The sequence below is a fragment of the Palaemon carinicauda genome, chromosome 19, assembly GCF_036898095.1.
Source record: "Palaemon carinicauda isolate YSFRI2023 chromosome 19, ASM3689809v2, whole genome shotgun sequence".
Lineage (NCBI taxonomy): Eukaryota > Metazoa > Arthropoda > Malacostraca > Decapoda > Palaemonidae > Palaemon > Palaemon carinicauda.
Genome location: NC_090743.1, coordinates 1,363,959 through 1,390,492, shown reverse-complemented (window position 1 = coordinate 1,390,492; position 26,534 = coordinate 1,363,959). Strand labels below are relative to the sequence as shown.

The window sequence follows — 26,534 nt, the reverse complement described above, 5'->3', positions numbered from 1 at the left end:
ATGAATTAAAACTTGGTAGGAGAGCAGATATCATCAAAATCCTTTATTTTAATAAGTATCTGGAAAGACATAGATACCTACATATACCAAGGCACTTCCCACAATTTTGGGGGGTAGCCGACATCAAACCAATAAAAAAAAGGACCCTCCCTCTCTATGTTCCTCCCGGCCTGACAAAGGACTCAACCGAGTTCGGCTGGCAGTACTAGGGTGCCACAGCCCACCCTCCCCCGTTATCCATCACAGAGGACTCTTCATAACGCTGAATCCCCTACTGCTGCTACCTCCGCAGTCATCCAAGGCCACCGGAAGGAGCAGAAGGGCCTACCGGAACTGTGTCACAATCGCTTGCCATTCATTCCTATTTCTGGCATGCTCTTTTGCCTCTCTCACGCTTATCCTCCTATCACCAAGAGCTTTCTTCACTCCATCCATCCACCCAAACCTTGGCCTTCCTCTTTTACTTCTCCCATCAACTCTTACATTCATCCCCTTCTTTAGCTGATAGCCATTTTCCATTTTCCATAATAGATGAAATATCATCTCTACAATTACATGACAATATCTAAAAATGCCCAATAACGAATGTAAAGAAACTTTTACCCACCTAACCTTTATTTTTTTTAAATGTTACATATGTCCTTTCACCCAATTTAAAGGAAAATTCATAATTGAGATTGTCATTAAGGACGTAACGGATTATGGCATAGACGAAAACCAAAACAATGTTTTGTCTTCTTTCTCATAGATGGCGTTTGCATACCACAGCACGTGGACAGTGACTGTTCCTTCTTCGCGATCCACAGGTGATCTACTTCCCTGTCCTTTGGTCCAATTACATGGAACAAGATCCTATAAGGAAGATCACATAAACAATAGGTTATTCGAGTATCTTTAACTACTGTGAGCATATTGGATCGTTTCATCTCTGCTTTCAAAGGTTTGTTTATGTGTGTAATAGTGTTTGTAGCACTTGTATCATAATATTAAATACGTAAATAGTTACAGATGAAAATGTTATTAGTTAGGAGATTGTGTTATTACAATTGAGAGTTTTTTTCTCTTTCCATTGTGGATTTAGGTTTATGGTTTGAGTTATTTTTTTGTTGGTGACTAAATACTTTTATTATATCAGATGTATATATTTGATACTGAACTGCTTGGATACATGTTCCCTTTTCTCTACGTTTATCCGGTGTATATATTTATTTGATACTGAACTGCGTGGATGCATGTTACTTTTTCTCTACGTTTATCCGGTGTATATATTTGTTTGATACTGAACTGCTTGGATACATTAGTTACTTTTTCTCGACGTTTATCGGGTGTATATATTTATTTGATACTGAACTACTTGGATATATCTTTTTTTTTTTTTTTACTATTATCGTGTGTATATATTAGATACTGAACTTCTTGGATATTTTACTTTCTCGATTTAGTTCAAAACTTTATAGACCATTACCATATCCGGTGTATATATTTGATAATGAACGACTTGGATACATTAGTTATTGTTTCTCGACTTTTCTCGGGTGTATATATCTATTTGATACTGAATTATTTGGATACATTATTTACTTTTTTTGTGTTTAGTTGATATTTATAAACCGCTGAATTACTTGGATACATTATTTACTTTTTCTGGATTTAGTTTATATTTATAAACCGCATTACTAGTATCGTTAATTTATTTTATTTTTTTTTTATTTTTTTTTTATTCTTTTTTAAATTATTTTGGTTCGGTCTTGAAACTTTGAAAACTGTTTTTTCATCTAGAGTTTATGTGTTCTGTTTGCTATGGTTACTGTATATCTTGCTGTTACTAGTCAATGTTTTGAATATTTATCTACAGCTCTTAAATTAATCTTAATTTCTTTTATTTGCTGGTGCCTAGCTTTTGTATCTTTTTTTTTCTTTTCTATTTTCTGGTATCTAGCTAATTTTTTGTTTATTTTGTCTTGCTTTAGTGCTAGGTTAATGTTCTAAAAAAAAAAAAAAAAAAGGTTGCGTTTTAAGCTAGCGTATGAACTGTATTTATTAACCAAATTCGGATTTATCATAAATCTTTGAGACGATTCATACCAAAACTTACTTGAATCTTCTGTAAATTAATGGTAAGGGAATTTTTGCCGACCAATACTATTCCTGATTATCCTTGGGGATTTACTTGCTAAGACATGTTATTTCTCTTTCGTTTGTTTTCTTTAAATTTCATTTTTGGTAGAGATTCCTGATTTCGTTTGTTTGGAGGAACTGTTGTGTACGGTGAAAATGCTTTCTGTGTACGGTGAAAATGCTTTCTGTGTACGGTAAAAATGCTTTCTGTGTATGGTGAAAATGCTTTAAACATGTTTAAAAGCGTTTAAAAGCAATTTGGGTATCTTCTACGTCCTAAAGAGTGTACGTCTGCTGTTGACTGCCAGGGTTTCAGTTATGCAGTTGTTATTTTTTTTTTTTTTGGATATTGTCTGGCCCTTACAGCCAGGCACGGGCTCTTGCACACTTCCAGCCCGTAGGTGTTTGGTTGCATCTTTTTTTTTTTTTTTTTTTTTTTGAGGGGATGGTGGGTAGTAGGTGATTTACGTTGTGGGTGATTTAGGTTGTGGAATGATCTGCAACTTTTATTTATATATATTTTTTTTTATATAGGATAGGATGTGGGTTAGGGATGATAAGCAAGGATTTATTTGCTTTTTTTAGAGGCACCCCTGTCTCATTTTGGGAAGGTGACTCAGGGGAGGAGGCATTCTCCCCAATTGAGTCTACTGGATCCCGTCGTTTAGTGCGAGAGAAACGGGTACAGCAGTAAGTCCCGAAGAGTAGAAGAGCTCAGGAAGGAGTTGGGATAGGTTTAGGAGATATTGGTTTGGGAGAAGTTAAAACTTTCTTGATAGCTTAAGCTTAAGTTTTTAATATAAGCAATAGAATTAAGTTTTTAGCTGAGTGGAAGAGAGCTGAAAAATGGGAATTTGGTTAGCGGATGTGAGTAGTAGAGAAAGGGTTGAGTAAACATTCCTGTACCTGAAAATATTAGAACAAAAATAAAGATAAAATCTTGCCTATCATTGTGATTATTGAGACTTCTATGTGCTGCTTGGTTGAAAGGGATTCCTAAACTTAAAAAGATATAGGAGATTGCAAGCGAAAGGAGAGCTAAGAAGTGGTTAAGGGGTTACTTAGAGTTCAAACTGGTGCTGGTGCTACATTATCTAGGAGGAGGGTAGCTGCGGAGAAAGGTCGAGAATGTATCAACATTGGCAATTGTTTAAAAATTACTGTCGCAGGTACAGGATGATTCTGAAATCCTGTCTGATCAGGCTTGTTTCTTGACTGTGCAATAGGTAGTGTTTGCAAAGGTTAGTCTGTTACTTTCTCGCAGTAGTTGCTCGGTCTTTCAGGACTCTGCTGTACTGCTACATGGTCCTCGTCATTATCCATGATTTGCCAGCTGCACAGATACCCCAGTTGCATGTCTGCAAATAACTGTAACTTGACTGGGTATTTCTCTTGCAAGTGGAAATGACACTAGATTTGTTGCTTAGAGGTACAATTTTGCTGATCTAGATCCATTAAGGATGGCTTGCCTTACTTCACTAGTCTTTTGGATGTCTCGGAAGGCTGCCATTCGATTCCTGATGGATTTCAGTGAAGGTTGAAGTGTAATGCTGATTGTCTGGCACATTAGGACAGATTCGGCTACGTGATCAGCCTCTTCATTGCCAGTGATTCCAGTGTGACTTGGGATCCAATTTAAGGGTTATTTGCCTGTTGTTGCTTTGGTGAGCTAAGGCTAAGTACTTTATTGCTGTGATAAGTTGGACATATTCAGTAGGTTCTTTGTTGCTGAGAGCCACAATGGCTCCTCCCGAATCTGTATACGTTGTTGTTTCCTTCATGTAGAGACTGGCAGTGTTCTAGGGCTTTGGTAATTGCCACTAGCTCGGTTTGTAACGTGAAGGCGTGGTTTGAAAGCCTCAAAGTTTCTCTGTAACTTAATGGAGAAAAAGACTGCTGCTGCAGGAATGTCACGGTCAAGTGATCCATCAGCATTATAGATGTTGGGAGCTGAGGTGTTGCTGATTGCATTTTTAGCTGCTTCTGTGAGTTGCTCTGGTGTGCAGAGATCTTTTGCTTGCTGCTGGAAGGATGGTGAAGTTGTACTGGATGGGGTCCATACTCCATAGGGGAAGGAGTGCTCTAGCCATCTTATTATTGTTACCCCTTGGTCTTGTGGGCTTTATTTTGCATTTCCGTTCTTGAAGTGTGTCCAACGGTATCTTTGCATGCGAATTTCACGGATCTATCTCTTCCACCAGAGTGAGAAGTCTAAGTTTATTATTCAGATTATGTGAGAGAAGGAAGTAGTTAATGTTGGTAAGAGTAAAGTTATGAGATGTAAGAGAAGGGAAGGTGGTGAGAGGTTGAATATCACGTTGAATGGAGAGTTACTTTCAAGTAGATATATTTAACTACTTGGTCTGTTATTGCAGCAAATGGAGTGGAAGCAGATTTATGGGAATAGTGAATGAAGTGGTAAAGTGTTGGGGGCAGTGAAAAGAGTGGTAAAGAATAGAGGATTAGGCATGAATTTTATAATTCTGTATGAGAAAGTGATTGTACAAACTGTGATATGGGTCGGAGTTGTGGGGAATGAAAGTGACTGAGAGCCAAAAATTGAATGTATGAGATGAAGAGTCTGAGGAGTATGACTGGTGTATCTCGTGTAAATAGGGTTAGGAGCGAAGTAGACGGGGAGAATTGGTGCAAGAAATTATTTAGCAGCTAGAGTGGATATGAATTTGTTGAGAGAATGGAAAATGGCTTCTTTCTGCGAAAGAAGGTGATTAATGCTAGAGTTGATGGGGGAGAAGTAAAAGAGGAATACCAATGTTTGAGTGGATGGATCTAGTGAAGAGAGCTTTAGGTGATAGGAGGATATATGTGAGAGGGGCAAGAGAGCATGCTTAAAATAGTAATGATTGGGGAGCGAATTGATGCAGTTCCGGTAGGACCTGTTGCTTTCTCCGGTCGCTTTCTCCGGTCGCTTTGGTAGCAGTAACGGATTTGGCTTGTGAAGCTTCATCTATGGTGGATAATTGGGGAGGGTGGGCTTTGGCACCCTAAAAGTACCAGCCGGACTTGGTAAGTCTCTCTTTGTCAGGCTGGGAGAAGTGTAGAGAGAAAGGGTCCCCTATTTTAATATTTTTTTTTTTTTGTCTGCACACCCCGAAAATTGGGGATGTGCCTTGGTATATAGATGGGTTCTTCTGAGGGTAGTCTGTCTGCATTTGATTGACTTTATTATGATGCTATGATACGGCAGTTTCTGATGTCAATCCTGGCTGAAAGAGAAATTAGGCTAGTTTCGGATCTTGACAAGTAGAGAGTCTGGTCTCCATTGGAGAGCCGCTAATGAGTCTTGAGGCATTGTTTTGTACCACTTCTAAGGATGCTTTTAGATTTTCAGTAAAGTGAGCATAGGTGCTGCATAGTCAATATGAGATCGAATTGCTTGAACGTAAGTCTTGGGAGGCTGTTTGATACTCCTTGTTTGAGGGAGGTCATTAGTTTCATGGCTGAGTAATTTTTTATTTTTTTGAGGTGGATTACTTTGTTGGGTGGTGATAGTTCTGCTGATGATTACTCCTAGATACATGAATTTGCTGATTCTATGTGTTTACCCATCAGAAAGAAATTGTGAGTTTTGCAGGGTTTTTTATGACCATGGCTTTGGTCTTGTTGGTGTTTATCTTTAGGCCAAGGTCTTTGCATTTAGCCTGGATCACGTCCAGTGCCTTTTAGGTGGTTTTTTGTGCATGTGCTTTGTGGGAAGAAGATGCGTATGTCAGTGGCGTTCCATTTTCTAGGGGGATGAATTAAGGTTTTTACCTAGAAAGGTGGCTCTGGCTTCTCGGTTCTATGTGTAGTTCAGAGTCCAGGCCAGTGGATGTCCTTTCACTCTTTGAAAGTGTGAAGAGGGTGGCTGGGGAGCTGGCTAGCTCAAAAGCTTTCTCAAGATCGTGAAAGATGACAAGGCTTTTTTGTTGTAGACTGTTTAACATCTGTTATACATTCTTGAGTGGCTATGCCTTTCCTGTAGGCATACAGACGGTAATGTAGTGGGCCTATTTTCCATTGAAGTGTAGAGTACCATTCGTTCAGCTACTTTCTCAGTGCAGCTGATAAAAGCTATGGGTCGGTAGGTGTCTGGTTCTTTGGGTTTTGGAATGGGTTTTGTGTCCTGTTTGCTCCATGTTATTGGGTGGAGTCTTTCGGTGCATGTTCTGTTGATAAGTTTAAGTACACCAAATTCATAGGGGCTTCCTATGTTCCTTAACATACTGTAGTTAAGTCGGCTCCAGGGGCTGTCCTTCCTGCCTCTTGCTAGAGCAGTGTCGAGTTCTTCCATGGTGTAGGGACTGAATGTGTCATCTCCGTTGCAGGCGGCTTCTATAATGTTGTTCCTGATAGGGAGCAGGGTTTTCTGCCTGGTTTGAGGAGAAAGATTTGCTCATTTGGCTGCTAGAATTTCTATTTACTTCTGTAAATTAACGGTAAGGGAATTTTTGCTGATCAATACTAACCTGATTGTTATCCTTGGATTTATTTGCTCCTCCACTTTATTTTTCTCCTGATGGTTTATCAAATTAATTTTTTGTTGAAAATACCTGATTTCATTTGTTTGAAGGAAGTGTTGTGTACGGTAAAAATGCTTTCAACATGTTTAAAAGCTTATCCAGTTGACTGCAATTTTGGAAGTCAAATATGTCCTAAAAAGTATACGCCTGCAGTTGACTGCCATGGATTCAGTTGTGCAGTCATGCATTTTTTTTTTCTTGTTTTCGGATATTGTTAGGCCCTTATGGCCAGGCACGGGCCCTTGCACACTCCCAGCCCGTGTGTGTTTGGTTGCGTTTTTTTTTTTTTTTTTTTTTTTTTTTTTTTTGGGGGGGGGGGGGGGTAGTAGGTGATTTAGGTTGTGGGATGATCTGCAACTTTTATGTGGTTTTTTTGGATATGATGTGGGTTAGTGATGATAACAAGCTAGGATTTATTTGCTTGTTTTAGAGGCGTCCCTGCCTCCTTTTGGGAAAAGTGACGGAGAGGAGGAGGTATCCTCTCCAAGGAGAGCCCACTGGGTCCCGTCGTTTAGTGCGAGAGAAAAAGGTGAGAGAAAAAGGTACAGCAGTAAGTTCCGAAGAGTAGAAGAGCTCGGGAAGGAGTTGGGACAGGTTCAGTTTGAGATATTGGTTTAGAAGTTGATAACTTCCTTGGTAGCCTAAGCTTAAGTTTTTAAAATGAGCAATAGTATGAACTTTTAGAGTGGAAGAGAGTTGAAAAAGGGAATTTTGTTAACGGATGTGAGTAGTACAGAAAGGGTGGAGTAAACATTCCTGTACCTGAAAATATTAGAACAAAAATTAAAATAAAATCTTGCCTCTCATTGTGGTCATTAAGACGTCTGTGCTGCTTGATTGAGAGGGATTCCTAAACTTAGATATAGGAGATTGAAAGCGGAAGGAGAGCTAAATAGTGGTTAAGGGGTTGCTTAGAATTCAAACTGGGGCTGATACTACGCTATCGGGACACCCTAAAAAGCGGAATCAAGGGACGGGACGGACCGGGACCATCGGGACGATATATATAAAAGGTTCAAATAGCAGATTTTGTATCGAACACTAGTCTATTCTGATGTGATTTAATTACGTTTAACATACTGATTGCCATATCCTTGTATTGATGGTAAAATGACACTAAAGAATGATTAATTTGTTTATTGCTTTACATGATTTTTTTTATATTACAACAAACAATGATACAACATAATGTGATCTCAATTTACATAAAATATAAATATTGAGTATTTCCCTTTAAACGGCAAAACATCGTACATAAGAAGGGTGCTTCATTAAAACAGCAAAACAATGTTATATCATCATAGTTTATCATATTATTAAATAAAAACTTGCCTAGGTATTACATATGGGTTCTTCAAGGGACGTTCTTTAGGGAAGTAGCAGTAACAATTCAACATTTTCACATAACCTGATATATATATATATATATATATATATATATATATATATATATATATATATATATACTACTTCTACCAGAAGGAATTGTAATTAATACATTACCTGATATATATACTACTTCTACCAGAAGGAATTGTAATTAATACATTACCTGATATATATACTTCTACCAGAAGGAATTGTAATTAATGAATTACATTTAATAACTTTGTACATGTCTGATGTAAGTTTTGATGATATGTAATTACAATTAAGTTTTTACTTTTAAATCGATCACAATTACGTTGATTCAAAATATATCTTTTTAATATCAATTACTAGGTACTTGCCAGTAGGTACTTTCACTTTATAAAAATTGGGTAACTTTAAAAAGAAAAATTAATTAGATACATATGGCTTAAACACAATTTAACAAATTTATTAGACTTAAAATGTTTACTGTAATTCTTAATTAAACCTATTATCAGGCCTATCACAGTTAGGCATGTTACAATAAATTTACTATGGTCCCATTGGTCCCCGCCATGTCCCGTTTAATATAGTAAGTCCCGCCTTTTAGCTCGTCCCGTCCCTTGTTCCCGCTTTTTAGGGAATCCCTAAGTTATCTGGGTGGAGGGTATCTGAGGAGAAGGGCAGAGAATGTATCAACTTTGGCAATTTTTTAAAAATTGCTGTCGTAGGTACAGGATTATTCTGAAATCCTGTCTGATCAGGCTTGGTTCTTGACAGTGCAATAGGTAGTGTTGCAGAAGTTAGTCTGTTACTTTCTCGCAGTAGTTGCTCGGTCTTTCAGGACTCTGCTGTGCTGCTGGGTCTTGACATTACCCATGATTTGCCAGGTGCACAGATACCCCAGTTGCAGTCTGCAAATAACTGCAACTTGACGGGGTATTTCTCCTGCAAGTGGAAATGGCACTGATTTGTGCTTCGAGGTACAATTTTGCTGATCTAGATCCATTAAGAAAAGCTCGCCTTACTTCACTAGTCTTTTAGATGTCGTAGAAGGCTGCCATTCGATTCTTGATGGATTTCGGTGAAGGTTGAAATGTAATGCTGATTGTCTGGCACATTAGGACAGATTCGGGTACGTGATCAGCCTCGTCATTGCCAGTAATTCCAGTGTGACTTGGGATCCAATTTAAGGGTTATTTGTCTGTTGTTGCTTTGGTGAGCTAAGGTTAAGTACTTAATTGCTGTGATAAGGTCGACATTTTCAGTAGGTTCTTTGTTGCTGAGAGCCACAATGGCTCCTCTAGAATATGTATGAATTGTTGTTTCCTTCATGTAGACTGGCAGTTCTCTAGAGCATTGGCAATTGCCACTAGCTCGGTTTGTAGCGTAGAGGCGTGCTTTGAAAGCCTCAAAGTTTATCAGTTACCTGATGGAGAAAAGACTGCTGCTACAGGAATGTCACGGTCAAGTAATCCATCAGTATAGTAGATGTTGAGAGCTGAGGTGTTGCTGATTGCATTTTTAGCTGCTTCTGTGAGTTGCTCTGGTGTGCAGAGATCTTTTGCTTGCTGCTGGAAGGATGGTGGAGTTGTTCTGGATGGGGTTCGTAAACCATAGGGGAAGGAGTGCTCTAGCCATCGAACTCTTGTTACCCCTTGGTCTTGTGGGCTTCATTTTGCATTTCCGTTTTAAGTGTGTCCAACAGTATCTTTGCATGTGAATTTCACGGGTCTCTCTCTCTCCCACCAGAGGGAGAAGTCTAAGTTTATTATTCAGATTAGTGACAGGATTTGTTAGGTATGTGAGAATGAGAAGGAAGTAGAGTTAATGTTGGTAAGAGTAAGGTTATGAGATGTAAGAGAAGGGAAGGTAGTGTGAGGTTGAATATCATGTGGAATGGAGCGTTACTTTAGATAGATTGAAGTACTTGGTCTGTTATTGCAGCTAATGGAGTGGAAGCAGATTTACGTCTAAGAGTGAATGAAGGGTTGCAAAGTGTTGGGGGTAGTGAAAGGAGTGGTCAAGAATAGAGGGTTAGGTATGAATGTAATAGTTCTGTATGAGAGTGATTGTACAAACTGTGATATGGATCGGGGTTGTGGGGAATGAAAGTGACTGAGACAAAAATTGAATGTTTGAGATGAAGTCTGAGGAGTATGGCTGGTGTATCTCGAGTAGATAGGGTTAGGAACGAAGTAGAGAGGGTGAGAACGGGTGCAAGAATTGATCTAGCAGCTAGAGTGGATATGAATTTGTAGAGAGAATGGAAAATGCCTTCTTTCTGCTAAAGAAGGTGATTAATGCAAGAGTAGATGGGAGAGAAGTAAAAGAGGAAGGCCAAGGTTTGGGTGGATGGATATAGTGAAGAAAGCTATAGGTGATAGGAGGATATATGTGAGAGGGGCAAGAGAGAATGCTAAAAATAGGAATTGATGCGGTTCCAGTAGGCCCTACTGCTTCCTCCGGTCGCTTTGGATGATGCGGAGGTAGCAGCAGCAGTAATAGATTCGGCTTGTGAAGCTTCATCTATGGTGGATAATGGAGGAGGGAGGGCTTTGGCACCCTAAAAGTACCAGCCGAACTCGGTAGAGTCCCTTGTTAGGCTGGGAGGAGCGTAGAGAGAAAAGGTCCCCTATTTTATTTATTTATTTTTTTTTTTTTTTTTTTTTTTTTTATTTTATTTTTTTTTTTTTTTGCTACCCCCAAAATTGGGGGAAGTGCCTTGGCATATGGATGGGTTATTCCGAGGGTAGTCGTCTGCTTTTGATTGACTTTAATATGATATGGCAGTTTCTGATGTCAATCCTGGCTGAAAGAAATTAGGCTAGTTTCCGATCTTGACAAGTAGAGAGTCTGGTCCCCATTGGAGAGCCGCTGATGAGTCTTAAGGCATTGTTTTGTACCACTTCTAAGGATTCTTTTAGATTTTCAGTGAAGTGAGCATAGGTGCTGCATAGTCAATGAGATCGAATTGCTTGAAAATAAGTCTTGGGAGGCTTTGATACTCGTTGTTTCAGGGAGGTCATTAGTTTCATGGCTGAGTAATTTTTTTTTTTTTTTTTTTTTTTTTTTTTTTTTTTTTTAGGTGGGTTACTTGGCTGGATGGTGATAGTTCTGCTGCGATGATTACTCCTAGATACATGGATTTGCTGATTCTGTGTTCACCCGTCAGAGTGAAATTCTGAGAGTTTTGAGGGTTTTTTATGACCATGGGTTTGGTGTTGTTGGTGTTTATCTTTAGGCCAAGGTCTTTGCATTTAGCCTGGATCACGTCCAGTGCCTTTAAAGTGGTCTTTTGTGCATGTGCTTTATATGGGCAGATGATACGCATATCAGTGGCGTTCAGTTGCGTTCAATTTTGTAGGGGGATGAATTGAGGTTTTCACCTTGAAAGGTGACTCTGGCTTCTCGGTTTTATGGGTAGTTCAGGGTCCAGGCCAGTGGATGTCCTTTCAGTCTTTGAAAGTGTGAAGAGGATGGTTGGGGAGCTGGCTAGCTCAAATGCTTTCTCAAGTTCAAGAAAGATGACAAAAGGCTTTTTTGTTGTAGACTGTTGAACATCTGTTATACATTCTTGAGTGGCTATGCCTTTCCTGTAGGCATACGGACGGTAATGTAGTGGGCCTATTTTCCATTGAAGTGTGTAGAGTACCATTCGATCAGCTACTTTCTCTGTGCAGCTGATTAAAGCTATGGGTCGGTAGGTGTCTGGTTCTTTGGGTTTTGGAATGGGTGTTGTCCTGTTTGTTCCATGTTATTGGGTGGAGTCTTTCGGTGCATGTTCTGTTGATAAGTTTAAGTACACCAAATTCATGGGGCTTCCCATGTTCCTTAGCATGCTGTAGTTAAGTCGGCTCCAGGGGCTGTCCTTTCTGCCTCTTGCAAGAGCAGTGTCGAGTTCTTCCATGGTGTAGGGATTGAATGTGTCATCTCCGTTGCAGCGGCTTCTATAATGTTGTTCCTGATAGGGAGCTGTTTTCTGCCTGGTTTGAGGAGAAAGATCTGCTCATTTGCCTACTAGAATTCCCATTTACTTCTGTAAATGAGTCTAGGTGGATATGACTGGGTGTACTGTATTTCAAAGAGAACTTGTTGAACCAACCCCATATCTTTACTAGAGATATGTTGAAGTTGTTTTCGTGGCACCAATGAGTACCATTTGTCTCTTTTTCACTTCGTGTTACCTGTAAGGATTGTTTGGCAATTTCTATGATTAGACCATGAAGCTGATTGGTTCTGTAGCTTCTGAAGATCTTTCTGGTTCGGTTAATTCTTGTATTAATTTCCTTGATGCAGCTGTTGTGGTCCCAGGCATCCGCATACTTTGTTGCAGAATGCTTTTTCCAAGGTATGGATATACTGGCAGTGGCATCTAGTTGTTTGTTGAAGTCTATATATTAGGAGGGAAATGTCATTGTGTGGGTTCTTGATGTATTCTCGATCCCATTCTGTCATAGCTTTCTCGAATCTTGCTCGGTTTGCAAGGTCTGGGTTCTACCTTTTTAGGAGAGGAGAAAGGCATTTCTCCAATCGGAGATAAATTTCTATGGCAAGGTGATCACCGCAGTCATTCAGCGATTGCCTCTATTTGATATTATTAGCCGGTTTCATGGACATTATAAGAATTGAGAGATTGATTTCCAAATTGGAAATTAATTCTATTTAAGGTTAAATGGTCAACCAAAAGGTTACGTCTAGGTGAAATGGTCAACCAAAAGGTTACGTCTAGGTGAAATGGTCAACCAAAAGGTTACGTCGAGGTGAAATGGTCAACCAAAAGGTTACGTCGAGGTGAAATGGTCAACCAAAAGGTTACGTCGAGGTGAAATGGTCAACCAAAAGGTTACGTCGAGGTGAAATGGTCAACCAAAAGGTTACGTCGAGGTGAAATGGTTAACCAAATGGATGCGTCGAGGTGAAATGGTTAACCAAATGGATGCGTCGAGGTGAAATGGTCAACCAAATGGCTGCGTAGAGGTGAAATGGTCAACCAAATGGCTACGTAGAGGTGAAATGGTAAACCAAATGGCTACGTCGAGGTGAAATGGTTAACCAAAGGGCTACGTCGAGGTGAAATGGTTAACCAAAGGGGTACGTCGAGGTGAAAAAAAAAGGGCTACGTCGAGGTGAAATGGTCAACCAAAGGGCTACGTCGAGGTGAAATGGTCAACCAAAGGGCTACGTCGAGGTGAAATGGTCAACCAAAGGGCTACGTCGAGGTGAAATGGTCAACCAAAGGGCTACGTCGAGGTGAAATGGTTAACCAAAAGGTTACGTCTAGGTGAAATGGTCAACCAAAAGGTTACGTCGAGGTGAAATGGTCAACCAAAAGGTTAAGTCGAGGTGAAATGGTCAACCAAAAGGTTACGTCGAGGTGAAATGGTTAACCAAATGGATGCGTCGAGGTGAAATGGTTAACCAAATGGATGCGTCGAGGTGAAATGGTCAACCAAATGGCTGCGTAGAGGTGAAATGGTCAACCAAATGGCTACGTAGAGGTGAAATGGTAAACCAAATGGCTACGTCGAGGTGAAATGGGTAACCAAAGGGCTACGTAGAGGTGAAATGGTTAACCAAAGGGCTACGTCGAGGTGAAATGGTTAACCAAAGGGGTACGTCGAGGTGAAAAAAAAAGGGCTACGTCGAGGTGAAATGGTCAACCAAAGGGCTACGTCGAGGTGAAATGGGTAACCAAAGGGCTACGTCGAGGTGAAATGGGTAACCAAAGGGCTACGTTGAGGTGAAATGGGTAACCAAAGGGCTACGTTGAGGTGAAATGGTTAACCAAAGGGCTACGTCGAGGTGAAATGGTTAACCAAAGGGGTACGTCGAGGTGAAAAAAAAAGGGCTACGTCGAGGTGAAATGGTTAACTAAAGGGCTACGTCGAGGTGAAATGGTCAACCAAAGGGCTACGTCGAGGTGAAATGGTTAACCAAAGGGCTACGTCGAGGTGAAATGGTTAACCAAAGGGCTACGTCGAGGTGAAATGGTTAACCAAAGGGCTACGTAGAGGTGAAATGGTTAACCAAAGGGCTACGTCGAGGTGAAATGGTTAACCAAAGGGCTACGTCGAGGTGAAATGGTTAACCAAAAGGTTACGGACCTACTTGCCAAGATATAGCCTGCGGGGCTAACTCGCGGAGGGAAACTTGGACCACTTGCCAGAACATATGAATGAAAGATTTGAAAAAAAAAATCCAATAAAGTTTTAAACTAGGTATTTGTAATATTATGAAGACTGGTACGAACGACTCTTAATGCATAGAAAATGGGTACGATAATCTCATTTTTCTAGACATAAGGAACTGTTTGCTGATGACAATGCTTAATTTGATTGATTTATTTATTTATTTTAATTTTTTTTTTACATTAACACATTTTATTACGATGGTGTTTTGGTTATAGGTTCTCTTATTTTCCATTTTTTCCTCCACCCGAAAACACTTTCCTACCGTGGAACCCCATATTTTCGTTAAGGGTGATTCTCTCTCTCTGGTTATTTGCTGCAGACGAAAGTCATTTAAAAGATAATGAAGCTGAAAAAATATCTTATCGGACATCTGCATTTGGTTGAAACTATAATTTCACTTTTTTTTCTGCAATTGCTAGTAAGTATTTTAGAAGACTTTAGCTTTTTACAATGAAATATTGATATTAAATACTATCCATGTTTAACCTTTTTATCTGACATTGATAGAAAGTATTTTAGGAGACTTTAACCTTTTACTGTACAATGAAATATTGATATTAAATACTAGCCATGTTTAACCTTTTTATCTGCCATTGATAGAAAGTATTTTAGGAGACTTTAACCTTTTACAATGAAATATTGATATTAAATACTATCCACGTTTAACCTTTTTATCTGCCATTGCTAGAAAGTATTTTAGGAGACTTTAACCTTTTGCAATGAAATATTGATATTAAATACTAGCCATGTTTAACCATTTTATCTGCCATTGCTAGAAAGTATTTTGGGAGACTTTAATCTTTCACAATTAAATATTATTAATAAATACTAACCATGTTTAGATACTTTAAATGTTAATGTAAGTATTTTTTTTAGATGATTACGGTGTCGCTTTCGTTGTTGCTTCTTTTAACTGGCATGGGCCTCGCTCAAACAACAGAAAGTTATGATGGTGACTACACGGAATGGGAGTTGGTGGGCGACTTAATTAATGTAAGTTATTTTTTGCATTTCATTACTGTATCAACATTGTGAAGTTCAGGATCATTTTTGCTTTGTGGCTTGTCTTGTATTTCATAAATCTTGCGTCCTATATTTATTGTATGGCTTGTCTTGTATTTCATAAATTTTACGTCCTATATTTGCTTGGCTTGTCTTTTATTTCATAAATTTTGAGTCCTATATTTATTGTTTGGCTTGTCATTTATTTCATAGATTTTGCGTCCTATATTTGTTTGACTTGTCTTGTATTTCATAAATTTTGCGTCCTATATTTGTTTGGCTTGTCTTGTATTTCATAAATCTTGCGTCCTATATTTATTGTATGGCTTGTCTTGTATTTCATAAATTTTGCGTCCTATACTTGTTTGGCTTGTCTTGTATTTCATAAATTTTGAGTCCTATATTTATTGTTTGGCTTGTCTTTTATTTCATAAATTTTGTGTCCTATATTTGTTTGGCTTGGCTTGTATTTCATAAATTTTGTGTCCTATATTTGTTTGGCTTGTCTTGTATTTCATAAATTTTACGTCCTATATTTATTGTTTGGCTTGTCTTTTATTTCATAAATTTTGCTTCCTGTATTTGTTTGGCCTGTCTTGTATTTCATAAATTTTGTGTCCTATATTTGTTTGGCTTGTCTTGTATTTCATAAATTTTGCGTCCTAACTTACGAAAGTAGTTCAATAACTATAATTTAAACCATACTATATTAGATGTTAATGTTTTACTGTTCAAGATTCCAAATACCTTTTAATAACTTTAGTGATTTTAATGTAAAATACTTTGTAGCTAAAGATCCCAATACCTTGAGTAATAACTTTAGTGATTTTGATGTAAAATGTTATAGCTAGAAACTTGGATTTTAAATACTTCTTAGAAGTAATCTGTACTAATCTGTACTATCTATAGTTACTTGAATTACAGCAAAAGTCTTCTCTATTTCTTAAAACGAAGTTAAATCTTTAAGTTATTGAAACCTTCAATAACTACGTAATCTAACATCTTGCTATATTCTCAGGGAACTTTAAACGATACCGCTGGTCCCTTGGAAGACTCTCAGGATTTCTTGGATGCTGAAGACCCTCCTGTGTTCTCGGATGAAATGTGTTTAAAGATTTTGCAGAGTTTGGATGAGCAACAGCATATGGAAAAAACTGAAGGTACACCAGACGATGACAAACTTGACCAACCGAGTGGGTTCATCTACGGAAATAGACTTAGACCGTATGGATATCTTAACGGAAATCGCTACAGACCTTATTACAATGGCCCTTATGGATCTTATGGCCGGTGTCTTAGGACTGGGTGAGTTTCAAGTTTCTATTTTATAGTAGTTAATAGTTTACAGTATTGGCTAAATATCCCATAGTATCCTGAAATTTTATTTCAATCTTTTTTATAAGTTTCCAATTTAATATTGGCAACTTTGGTTTGGTAACTGTATGAACTTTAGTTTAGAACATTTATGTAAGGAAGTCACAGTTGTCGGCTTTGAGAATGTGTAAAATTTATACCATATAAACTTCTCCGAATGGTGTAAGACAGTTTGAGTTTTAAAAATCTTTAAGATTGCAAGACCTACCTGATAGCCTAGAACTTCTGACTAGTCTCGCACTTATCCAGTATAACTTAATTCAGCCGATCACATCTGGTGTCGACTCTAAACAGATATAACGAATTAGATGCATAATCTTGCCTCATTGTGTCCCACCGAAAACTGGTCCAGGAAGTTTCGTTGATTGGAATTAATTGAATTGAGGAAATCTTGATAAGAATTAAATAAACAATACCTGTAGATTTTTTGGTACGAACGATCGTCAAAATCATTAGCCCTTTTCGGATTTAACTGTTTAATTGGAAAGTGCCATTGATAATCAGTCTTTTTAGTCAGCCCTGTATAGGTATTAAGTTTGACTTTAATGTTACATGTGAAGAGTGTTTGGGTTGGTCTAATGAAGGCGCAAGTTACGTCGAGCACATTCTTTTTAGCCAAGAAACAAGACATGAAGAGTAGCCTATTGGAGGACTATGTTAGGGTTATATCTTGACCTTCCCAGGAGATTAACTCCGCCTTAGGGGAAGTGGTAGAGCCCCCGACGGAAATGTCCCAGGAGGAGAGTTGCGTAGTTTTATCTCTTGCAGGAGCTGTTTAAGCCTCTCCGGTTAGCATCTCGGCAAGACTTGACTACAAAGACTTTTAATTTCTTTAGCTACAGCAAAGACACTGGGCAGAGATAAAAGCTATCTCTGCTTCTGTAGGCAAAAGAGGAAGGACTTTGTTCTTATGCACATTCTAGAATTCAGAACAAAGACTGAATCGAGAGTCTCTCTCTTCCCAGAGTTTCTTCTTACTTTAAGTGAAATGCTTTGGTATCTGGAAGAGGAGGGACTGTGCTGCTCAGTGAGAACATTACACTATTATCTAGTCAGAACAAACGCTATCCCGTGCAGATCCCGGGCTCTCATCTCGCTTAAACTACAGTCTAAGGTCTTGACATAAAATGCAGTTTCTTTCTTTATCAGGAAACTTGTAGCAAAGGCCTCTCCTCAATGTATATCATTGCTTCCAAGAACGGAAGAGATATCAACAGTCTGAGGGGTTATTCCACATTGAAATCTGTCCTGAATGCTGCTTATGGAAAGAATACAAATTTTTCTTCCTTACCTCAAGGACGTGGAGTTGGCATAACATACGATCTCTGGGTCCAATTGTCAGCTGAAGAAATAGTTGGGTTAACATCTATTCCGCCTCTTTAATACTTAGTGCTTGCAAGGAAAAATTAAAAGCATGAGATTGGGGTATGAATGGGGGCTCACTTCGTACGAATTAAAACTTTGCGGAGTCGGGTTGTATAAATGCAAGGGAGGATGTAAGGTAGTGATGGCCCATTGGGGGCCTACTCTAACCTCACTAAAAGAGACTCATGCCTGGACATAAGAGACTTATGCAATTTGTTGTTAAAAGGTTAGAAACTTTGTTTAGAATAGGGTAGTTAGTAGACTAAGTGCAAGAATGACCCAGCTACGATTGAACTTGACTGAGGGTGATCGGTTCACTGAATGCTTGGAAAGGTCAGATTTCATTAAGGGCGACTACAGAGGTCCTCCCAGGTCTATTTGCATTCATCAAAGATAACTTCATGATCTCGGCTGTTATGTATACTTTTGCCCTCCATCCAGGATAAATGCTGGTAATCTGTTGAATTATTATAAAGGATGCGACAAATAAAATTTTATATTTAAAATAACTTTAGCATCTTGATAGAAGAGCATTCCCACCTCCTCTCATTATATAAATAAGCAGGTTTAGGACATATTCTTAAAGAACGGCTCGCTAACAGAGACCGAAGAGACCAACTATCAATTTTCCAATTGAAAACCTGTTAAAATAGTTGAAAGACAAGGGCTAATGATTTGGAAGACAGTTAGTTCCAAAAAGTCTACAGGCAATGTGCATAGTTTCATTTTTTATAAGATATTTCCTTGATTTAATTGACTATTGTAACTAAACTTGGACATTCGTTTTCAGTCTTTGATAGCCTATTTAGTTATATCTGTATGGAGCAGACAGATGTGATTGGCTGAATTAAGTTGCACATGTATGGTTCGAAAATTAACTTAAAAAATTTGCACCATATTTTAGGTTTTGGGACCTAGTAGCTAGCTTTTAATCCCTTGACATTTGATAGCTATTCTTGCTTATTGACATTTTAGTAACATTATGAAGGTTTTTTGCTTTGACATTTAGTAACACTGTCATTTAATATCAAGTAACTTTTTTATGAAGATTTTTTCTTAAATTTATACAGATTGTGAATATTTATTTAAACTAATATTTTGAGTACAGTGATTAATTAACCTTAAATTTTTACTTTCTCAGGCGTTAGACATTTAGAGTAACATTGTGAAGATTTCTGAAAATTTCTGCTTATTGACATTTAGTAACATTGACATTTAGCAACACTGTCATTTACTTGATATTAACCTTTATGAAGGTATTTGCTGAACTTAATAAAGATTATGAACATTTATGAAAACTTTAATGTTTTGAGTACAGTGATTAATTAACTACAACTTTTTACTTTCTCAGGCGTTAAGACATTTGGAGTAACATTGTGAAGATTTTTGCTCTAACATCTACATTGACATTTAGCAACACTCACTTAATATCATCCATTAACTTTTACGAAGGATTTTGCTTAACTTAAAAAAGATTATGAACATTCATGAAAACTTATTTTCAGTACAGTGATTAACTAACTTTTAACTTTCTCAGGCGTTATTGATATTTAGAGTAACATCGTGAAGATTTTTGCTTTTAACATCTAGTAACATTGACATTTAGCAACACTGTCATTTAATATCAAGCTACTTTTATGAAGATTTTTGCTAACTTTCTAAAAGATTATGAAAATTTATGAAACTAATATTTTGAGTACAGTGATTAACTAACTTTTTACTTTCTTAGGCGTTATTGGCAGAGTAATATTGTGAAGATTTTTGCTTTTAACATTTAGTAAAATTGTTAAGATTTTTGCTTTTAACAATCTAGTAACATTGACATCTAGCAACACTGTCATTTAATATCATAGCTACTTTTATGAAGGTTTTCGCTAACTTTATAAAAGATTATGAACATTTATGAAAACTTTAATATTTTGAGTACAGTGATTACCTAACTATTTATTTTCTTAGGCGTTATTAGCAGAGTAATATTTAGATTTTTGCTTTGACATTTAGTAACATTGACATTTAGCAACACTGTCATTTAATATCTAGCAACTTTTATGAAGGTTTTTGCTCAACTAAAAGATAATTTACATTTATAAAAGCTTTTAATATTTTGAGTACAGTGATTAATTAACTTTTTATTTCCTCAGGCGTTACGGTGGTTACTCTGGAAGATTATGCTATGGTCGCCGTCGTGTATATTATGGGGCCTACACTTACTGCTGTCAGCCAAGGTACCTCCGTCCATTCGTCTTGAGAAGAGGTAGATATGTTAGATGTCGGTGCTACTAGCTTCTAAACTTTAAACTGTGTGTATGTGCCTGATCTTTAAAAATAAAATTTTGAAAATTAGCATTGTATTATTTAGTAAAATTCATATGGTACTTTTTTTTTTTTTTTGAAGAAAAATATAAAGATGACTAATAGGGTGAATGGTTACGAAGCCATTTAAAGTAACTTAAATTATTTTAGTAACCAATGGCTCAGAATAAGCTAGTGCAATATTGTAAACTCTTGTCCCTTATGTTTTACTTAGATAACTAATTGGCTAATGTTTACGCTAGGCAAGAGTTCATTGTATGGTATATTAAATTTTGAACTCTATAGATATAAATTTTTTGTCAGCGGGCAGCAGTCATATCACACTGGTCCACTGAGTCACTTGGGGGTGTGATAACTGACAAGGCCATAGGTGATTTTTCATGTCTAGACCCATAAAGTAAGATCAGTTGAGAACCATTTTCATACGGGACAAATTGACAGGTTCAGGACTAGATGTCTTCATGTTTGTCATAGCAAAGGAATTATAGACATTGGGTTCACTATGACGCAAGTATTGATAGATTACTCAAGAAATTGGCAATATACGTAAGATTGCAAGTAAATAATCAATAAACTGACTTAAAAAGAACCTGAAAATAATCTTTACACCATTATAAAAGTTTGAGCAAAAATTAAGCTAGCTCGGAGTTTTTGAATAAGGGACACATGGTTGCATCTCAGTGGCTTATAAACGCCACATTGCTTATAAAACCATGATAAAGTATTTAAAGAAAAATATGCTTCAAATGAGTATCATAAGCACAAAGTGTTTAGATATTAAATTGCATTTATCTTCATTTGCATAAGACTATGAAGCCTTTGTCTTGCAGTTTACACTGCTTTTCATTCACTTGATACAAAGTGACACATGCAGATCAAAGTTTTAATTTTCATAAGAATTGTTCTAGTTAAACTTTCGTTAGTCTAACACGAGTTTATTCGTAATCATGAATAAAAAACAACTATATACATTAATGTCATTCTGCTCCAAGGTGGGACAGGCATTTTTTATGAATATTTATCGATAAACTTACTTGACAAACATTTTATATTGTTGACACATTAAACATGCATTTTGACATATTAAACATGCATTTTTGACATTTGTATTAGACATGTCAAATGTATTGACAAATATTAAGTTTTTTTTATGTTGACAATTTTAATCAAAAATAATTTAAAAGCTTAAATAATTTTTTGCCAATATTTTTATCAAATTTTTAAAAATTTATCAAATAATTATTTTAGATTTATCCAAATTGATGTACGATATTTTTTTACCTAAAATGTTTTAATTCTCAAAAATGTATGGCATTTATCATATGTATTTCTGACATTCATCAAAATCTATTTGACAAATTTGTCTATTGTATTTGTCTAATATATTTTTGCCAATATTTAAAAATTAATAAAATTAGTAAAGTTTTGAAAATATTTGAAGACTTATTTTTGACAAAGTAAACATATTTGACATTTTGTATGTGACATCAAAGATTATTGTTCTAAATGTTTGTTATGTCGAATAGGATATTTGACTTAAGAAAAATGTATTGGACTTATTTGTTAAATTCTCAATTAATTTAATAAATTTGTCCATTTGACATTTATCATAGATTAGTCAAATCTATCAAAAATATCAAAAATTCAGAAATTAATTTCCCAAAAAAAATGTATTTGTTATTTTTTCGTTATTTTTTCGGTATTTTTGACATTTTTGCCAAATAGGGCAAACATATGTCAAATATTACAGGTATTTGACAAATATTTGCCATTGTGTATTGACAAATATTTGCCAACAAATTTGCATTTTGGCTGCATTTTTTTTAAATCTGTCAAAAATAGCTGCATATTTTGAAAAATATGTAAAAAATAGCTGCATTTTGTCAAATGTCAAAAATAGCTGCATATTTTGTCAAATGTCAAAAATAGCTACATTTTTTATGTCAAAAATAACTGCTTTTTTTTTTACCTATTTGGCAAAAATAGCTGCATTTTTTCAAAGTTAGCTGCATTTTGTGACACACATTTGTCAAATATAGCTGCATTTTGACATTTGTCAAGAGCTGCATTTTTTGACATTTGTCAAAAATAGCTGCTTTCTTGACAAATATTTGTCAAAAATAGCTGCTTTCTTGACAAATATTTGTCAAAAATAGCTGCTTTCTTGACAAATATTTGTCAAAAATAGCTGCTTTCTTGACAAATATTTGTCAAAAATAGCTGCTTTCTTGACAAATATTTGTCAAAAATAGCTGCTTTCTTGACAAATATTTGTCAAAAATAGCTGCTTTCTTGACAAATATTTGTCAAAAATAGCTGCTTTCTTGACAAATATTTGTCAAAAATAGCTGCTTTCTTGACAAATAATTGTCAAATAGCTGCTTTCTTGACAAATAAGTGTCAAAAATAGCTGCTTTCTTGACAATTGTCAAAGTGCTGCTTTTTGGACAATTTTGTCAAATTGCTGCTTTTTGGACATATTTGTCAAAAAGAGCTGCATTTTAGACAAATGTCAAAAAAAGCTGCATTTTTGACAAATTTGTCAATAAGAGCTGCATTTTTGACAAATTTGTCAAAAAGAGCTGCATTTTTGACAAATATTTGTCAAAAAGAGCTGCATTTTTGACAAATATTTGTCAAAAAGAGCTGCATTTTCGACAAATATTTGTCAAAAAGAGCTGCAGTTTCGACAAATATTTGTCAAAAAGAGCTGCTTTTTTGACAAATATTTGTCAAAAAGAGCTGCTTTTTTTTACAAATGTCAAAAAGAGCTGCTTTTTTGACAAATATTTGTCAAAAAGAGCTGCTTTTTTGACAAATATTTGTCAAAAAGAGCTGCTTTTTTGACAAATATTTGTCAAAAAGAGCTGCTTTTTTGACAAATATTTGTCAAAAAGAGCTGATTTTTGACAAATATTTGTCAAAAAAGCAGCTATATTTTTGACAAATTTGTCAAAAATAACTGTTTTTGACAAATTTGTCAAAAATAACTGCTTTTTTGACAAATTTGTCAAAAATAACTGCTTTTTTGACATTTGTCAAAAATAACTGATTTTTTGACAAATTTGTCAAATGACTGCTTTTTTGACAAATTTGTCAAATGACTGCTTTTTTGACAAATTTGTCAAATAACTGCTTTTTTGACAAATTTGTCAAATAACTGCTTTTGACAAATTTGTCAAAAATAGCTGCTTTTTTGACAAATATTTGTCAAAAATAGCTGCTTTTTGACATATTTGTCAAAAATAGCTGCTTTTTGACATATTTGTCAAAAATAGCTGCTTTTTGACAAATATTTGTCAAAAATAGCTGCTTTTTGACAAATATTTGTCAAAAATAGCTGCTTTTTGACAAATATTTGTCAAAAATAGCTGCTTTTTGACAAATATTTGTCAAAAATAGCTGCTTTTTGACAAATATTTGTCAAAAATAGCTGCTTTTTGACAAATATTTGTCAAATAGCTGCTTTTTGACAAATATTTGTCAAATAGCTGCTTTTTGACAAATATTTGTCAAATAGCTGCTTTTTGACAAATATTTGTCAAAAATAGCTGCTTTTTTGACATTTGTCAAAAATAGCTGCTTTTTTGACATTTGTCAAAAATAGCTGCTTTTTTGACAAATATTTGTCAAAAATAGCTGCTTTTTTGACAAATTTGTCAAAAATAGCTGCTTTTGACAAATTTGTCAAAAATAGCTGCTTTTGACAAATTTGTCAAAAATAGCTGCTTTTGACAAATTTGTCAAAAATAGCTGCTTTTGACAAATTTGTCAAAAATAGCTGCTTTTTTGACAAATATTTGTCAAAAATAGCTGCTTTTTTGACAAATATTTGTCAAAAATAGCTGCTTTTTTGACAAATATTTGTCAAAAATAGCTGCTTTGACAAATATTTGTCAAAAATAGCTGCTTTGACAAATATTTGTCAAAAATAGCTGCTTTGACAAATATTTGTCAAAAATAGCTGCTTTGACAAATATTTGTCAAAAATAGCTGCTTTGACAAATATTTGTCAAAAATAGCTGCTTTGACAAATATTTGTCAAAAATAGCTGCTTTGACAAATATTTGTCAAAAATAGCTGCTTTGACAAATATTTGTCAAAAATAGCTGCTTTGACAAATATTTGTCAAAAATAGCTGCTTTGACAAATATTTGTCAAAAAGCTGCTTTTTTGGACAAATATTTGTCAAAAAGCTGCTTTTTGGGACAAATATTTGTCAAAAAGCTGCTTTTTTTGGACAAATATTTGTCAAAAAGCTGCTTTTTTGGACAAATATTTGTCAAAAAGCTGCTTTTTTGGACAAATATTTGTCAAAAAGCTGCTTTTTTGGACAAATTTGTCAAAAAGCTGCTTTTTTGGACAAATATTTGTCAAAAAGCTGCTTTTTTGACAAATATTTGTCAAAAAGCTGCTTTTTTGACAAATATTTGTCAAAAAGCTGCTTTTTTGACAAATATTTGTCAAAAAGCTGCTTTTTTGACAAATATTTGTCAAAAAGCTGCTTTTTTGACAAATATTTGTCAAAAAGCTGCTTTTTTGACAAATATTTGTCAAAAAGCTGCTTTTTTGACAAATATTTGTCAAAAAGCTGCTTTTTTGACAAATATTTGTCAAAAAGCTGCTTTTTTGACAAATATTTGTCAAAAAGCTGCTTTTTTGACAAATATTTGTCAAAATGCTGCTTTTTTGACAAATATTTGTCAAAATGCTGTTTTTGACAAATTTGTCAATAAGCTGCATTTTTTGACAAATTTGTCAATAAGCTGCATTTTTTGACAAATGTCAATAAGCTGCATTTTTTGACAAATGTCAATAAGCTGCATTTTTTGACAAATGTCAATAAGCTGCATTTTTTGACAAATGTCAATAAGCTGCATTTTTTGACAAATGTCAATAAGCTGCATTTTTTGACAAATGTCAATAAGCTGCATTTTTTGACAAATGTCAATAAGCTGCATTTTTTGACAAATTTGTCAATAAGCTGCATTTTTTGACAAATTTGTCAATAAGCTGCATTTTTTGACAAATTTGTCAATAAGCTGCATTTTTTGACAAATTTGTCAATAAGCTGCATTTTTTGACAAATTTGTCAATAAGCTGCATTTTTTGACAAATTTGTCAATAAGCTGCATTTTTTGACAAATTAGTAAAATAGCTGCATTTTTGACATTTGTCAAAAAAATACATGAATTTTTTGGCAAATATTTGTAAAAAAATACTTGCATTTTTCAGCAAATATTTGTAAAAAACACTTGTTTTTTTTGCAAATATTTGTAATATATTTGCAAAGTAAAAAATACCTGCATTTTTTTGGCAAATATGTCAAATGACATTTGTCAAAAATACATGTTTTTAAATAGGCAAAAATAATGTTATAACTAAGTTACCCAAAAATAGTAAAAAAAAAAAAGCCCTTTTGGATATTTGCCAAAATTACATGTACTTGAGAAATATAACAAAAAGGTACTTTGTCATAAAGTAACAGGTATTTTTTACCTTTATCAAAAACACAGGTATGACAAAATAAATACAGGTATGACAGGCATTAGACATAAAAAAATAGTATTAGAATACCTATCAAAAATACCTACTTTGACAAATTTATCAGAATACCGAATTTTGACATTTTCAAAGATACTTTTCAAAGATGAAGGTACTTTGGGCAATTACTTTATGCATTTATTTTTGCTTTGTTTTTTGAAATAGTATGGTTTTCAAAATACAAATACTAAAAAAAATACTAAAAAAAAGAAAGTTATTTTAGACATACTTTCCAAAAATAAATGTTTGAGAAAACCTTTTAGACAAATACCTTCAGGTATTTTCGACATAATTTCCAAATATTTTTCAAAATAGTTATATTAAATGAATAAATTTTAAAAACCAAGTATTTACATTTACACTTAATTCGTAAATATATTTATATATACATCAAAATTGCCTATAAAATTGTGTACACTATTCCAGAGTTCTTATGATGATTTTGACGAATAAGGATATATGAACATTCATGACAATTTTCAGTGTGCTAGACAAGAAGTTTTAAAAACGTGCGCCAGACACCACAAATAATTTACTATCTCTTCAATTTACCACTATTACAAAAAGGGTAAATTGTAAATATGAGCAATTAAAAGGCGCTAGCAAATTAAGTTTCTAAAGAGATGGCAACATGACAATGAGTAAATGAGTTTTACCCTATAGCTCACTCTGAAATCAATGAAAGACCCTTAAATTATATCAAGTGGCCACACTCCTCTTAGATTACAATACAGGTCTTATAACAGTTAAT

At 35.3% G+C, this 26,534-nt stretch overlaps 1 protein-coding gene across 1 annotated transcript; it reads left to right on the top strand.

The window, feature by feature from the left end:
- Positions 1–783: 783 nt before the first annotated feature.
- LOC137658097 (uncharacterized) lies at positions 784–20,269 on the top strand. The gene is made up of 4 exons (XM_068392788.1): positions 784–940; positions 15,062–15,178; positions 16,206–16,492; positions 20,068–20,269. Exons 2-4 carry the CDS (start codon positions 15,062–15,064, stop codon positions 20,207–20,209), a joined length of 546 nt encoding a protein of 181 aa, XP_068248889.1. The 5' UTR covers positions 784–940; the 3' UTR covers positions 20,210–20,269.
- The last annotated feature ends 6,265 nt before the right edge of the window (positions 20,270–26,534 follow it).

What these genes read in the sequence shown, in the direction of transcription:
- LOC137658097 (XM_068392788.1), top strand. Translation starts at nt 15,062, where the DNA reads ATGATTACGGTGTCGCTTTCGTTGTTGCTTCTTTTAACTGGCATGGGC. An exon ending in TGGTGGGCGACTTAATTAAT is followed by an intron (nt 15,179 to 16,205) that starts GTAAGTTATTTT and finishes CTATATTCTCAG; the next exon opens with GGAACTTTAAACGATACCGC. An exon ending in GGCCGGTGTCTTAGGACTGG is followed by an intron (nt 16,493 to 20,067) that starts GTGAGTTTCAAG and finishes TTATTTCCTCAG; the next exon opens with GCGTTACGGTGGTTACTCTG.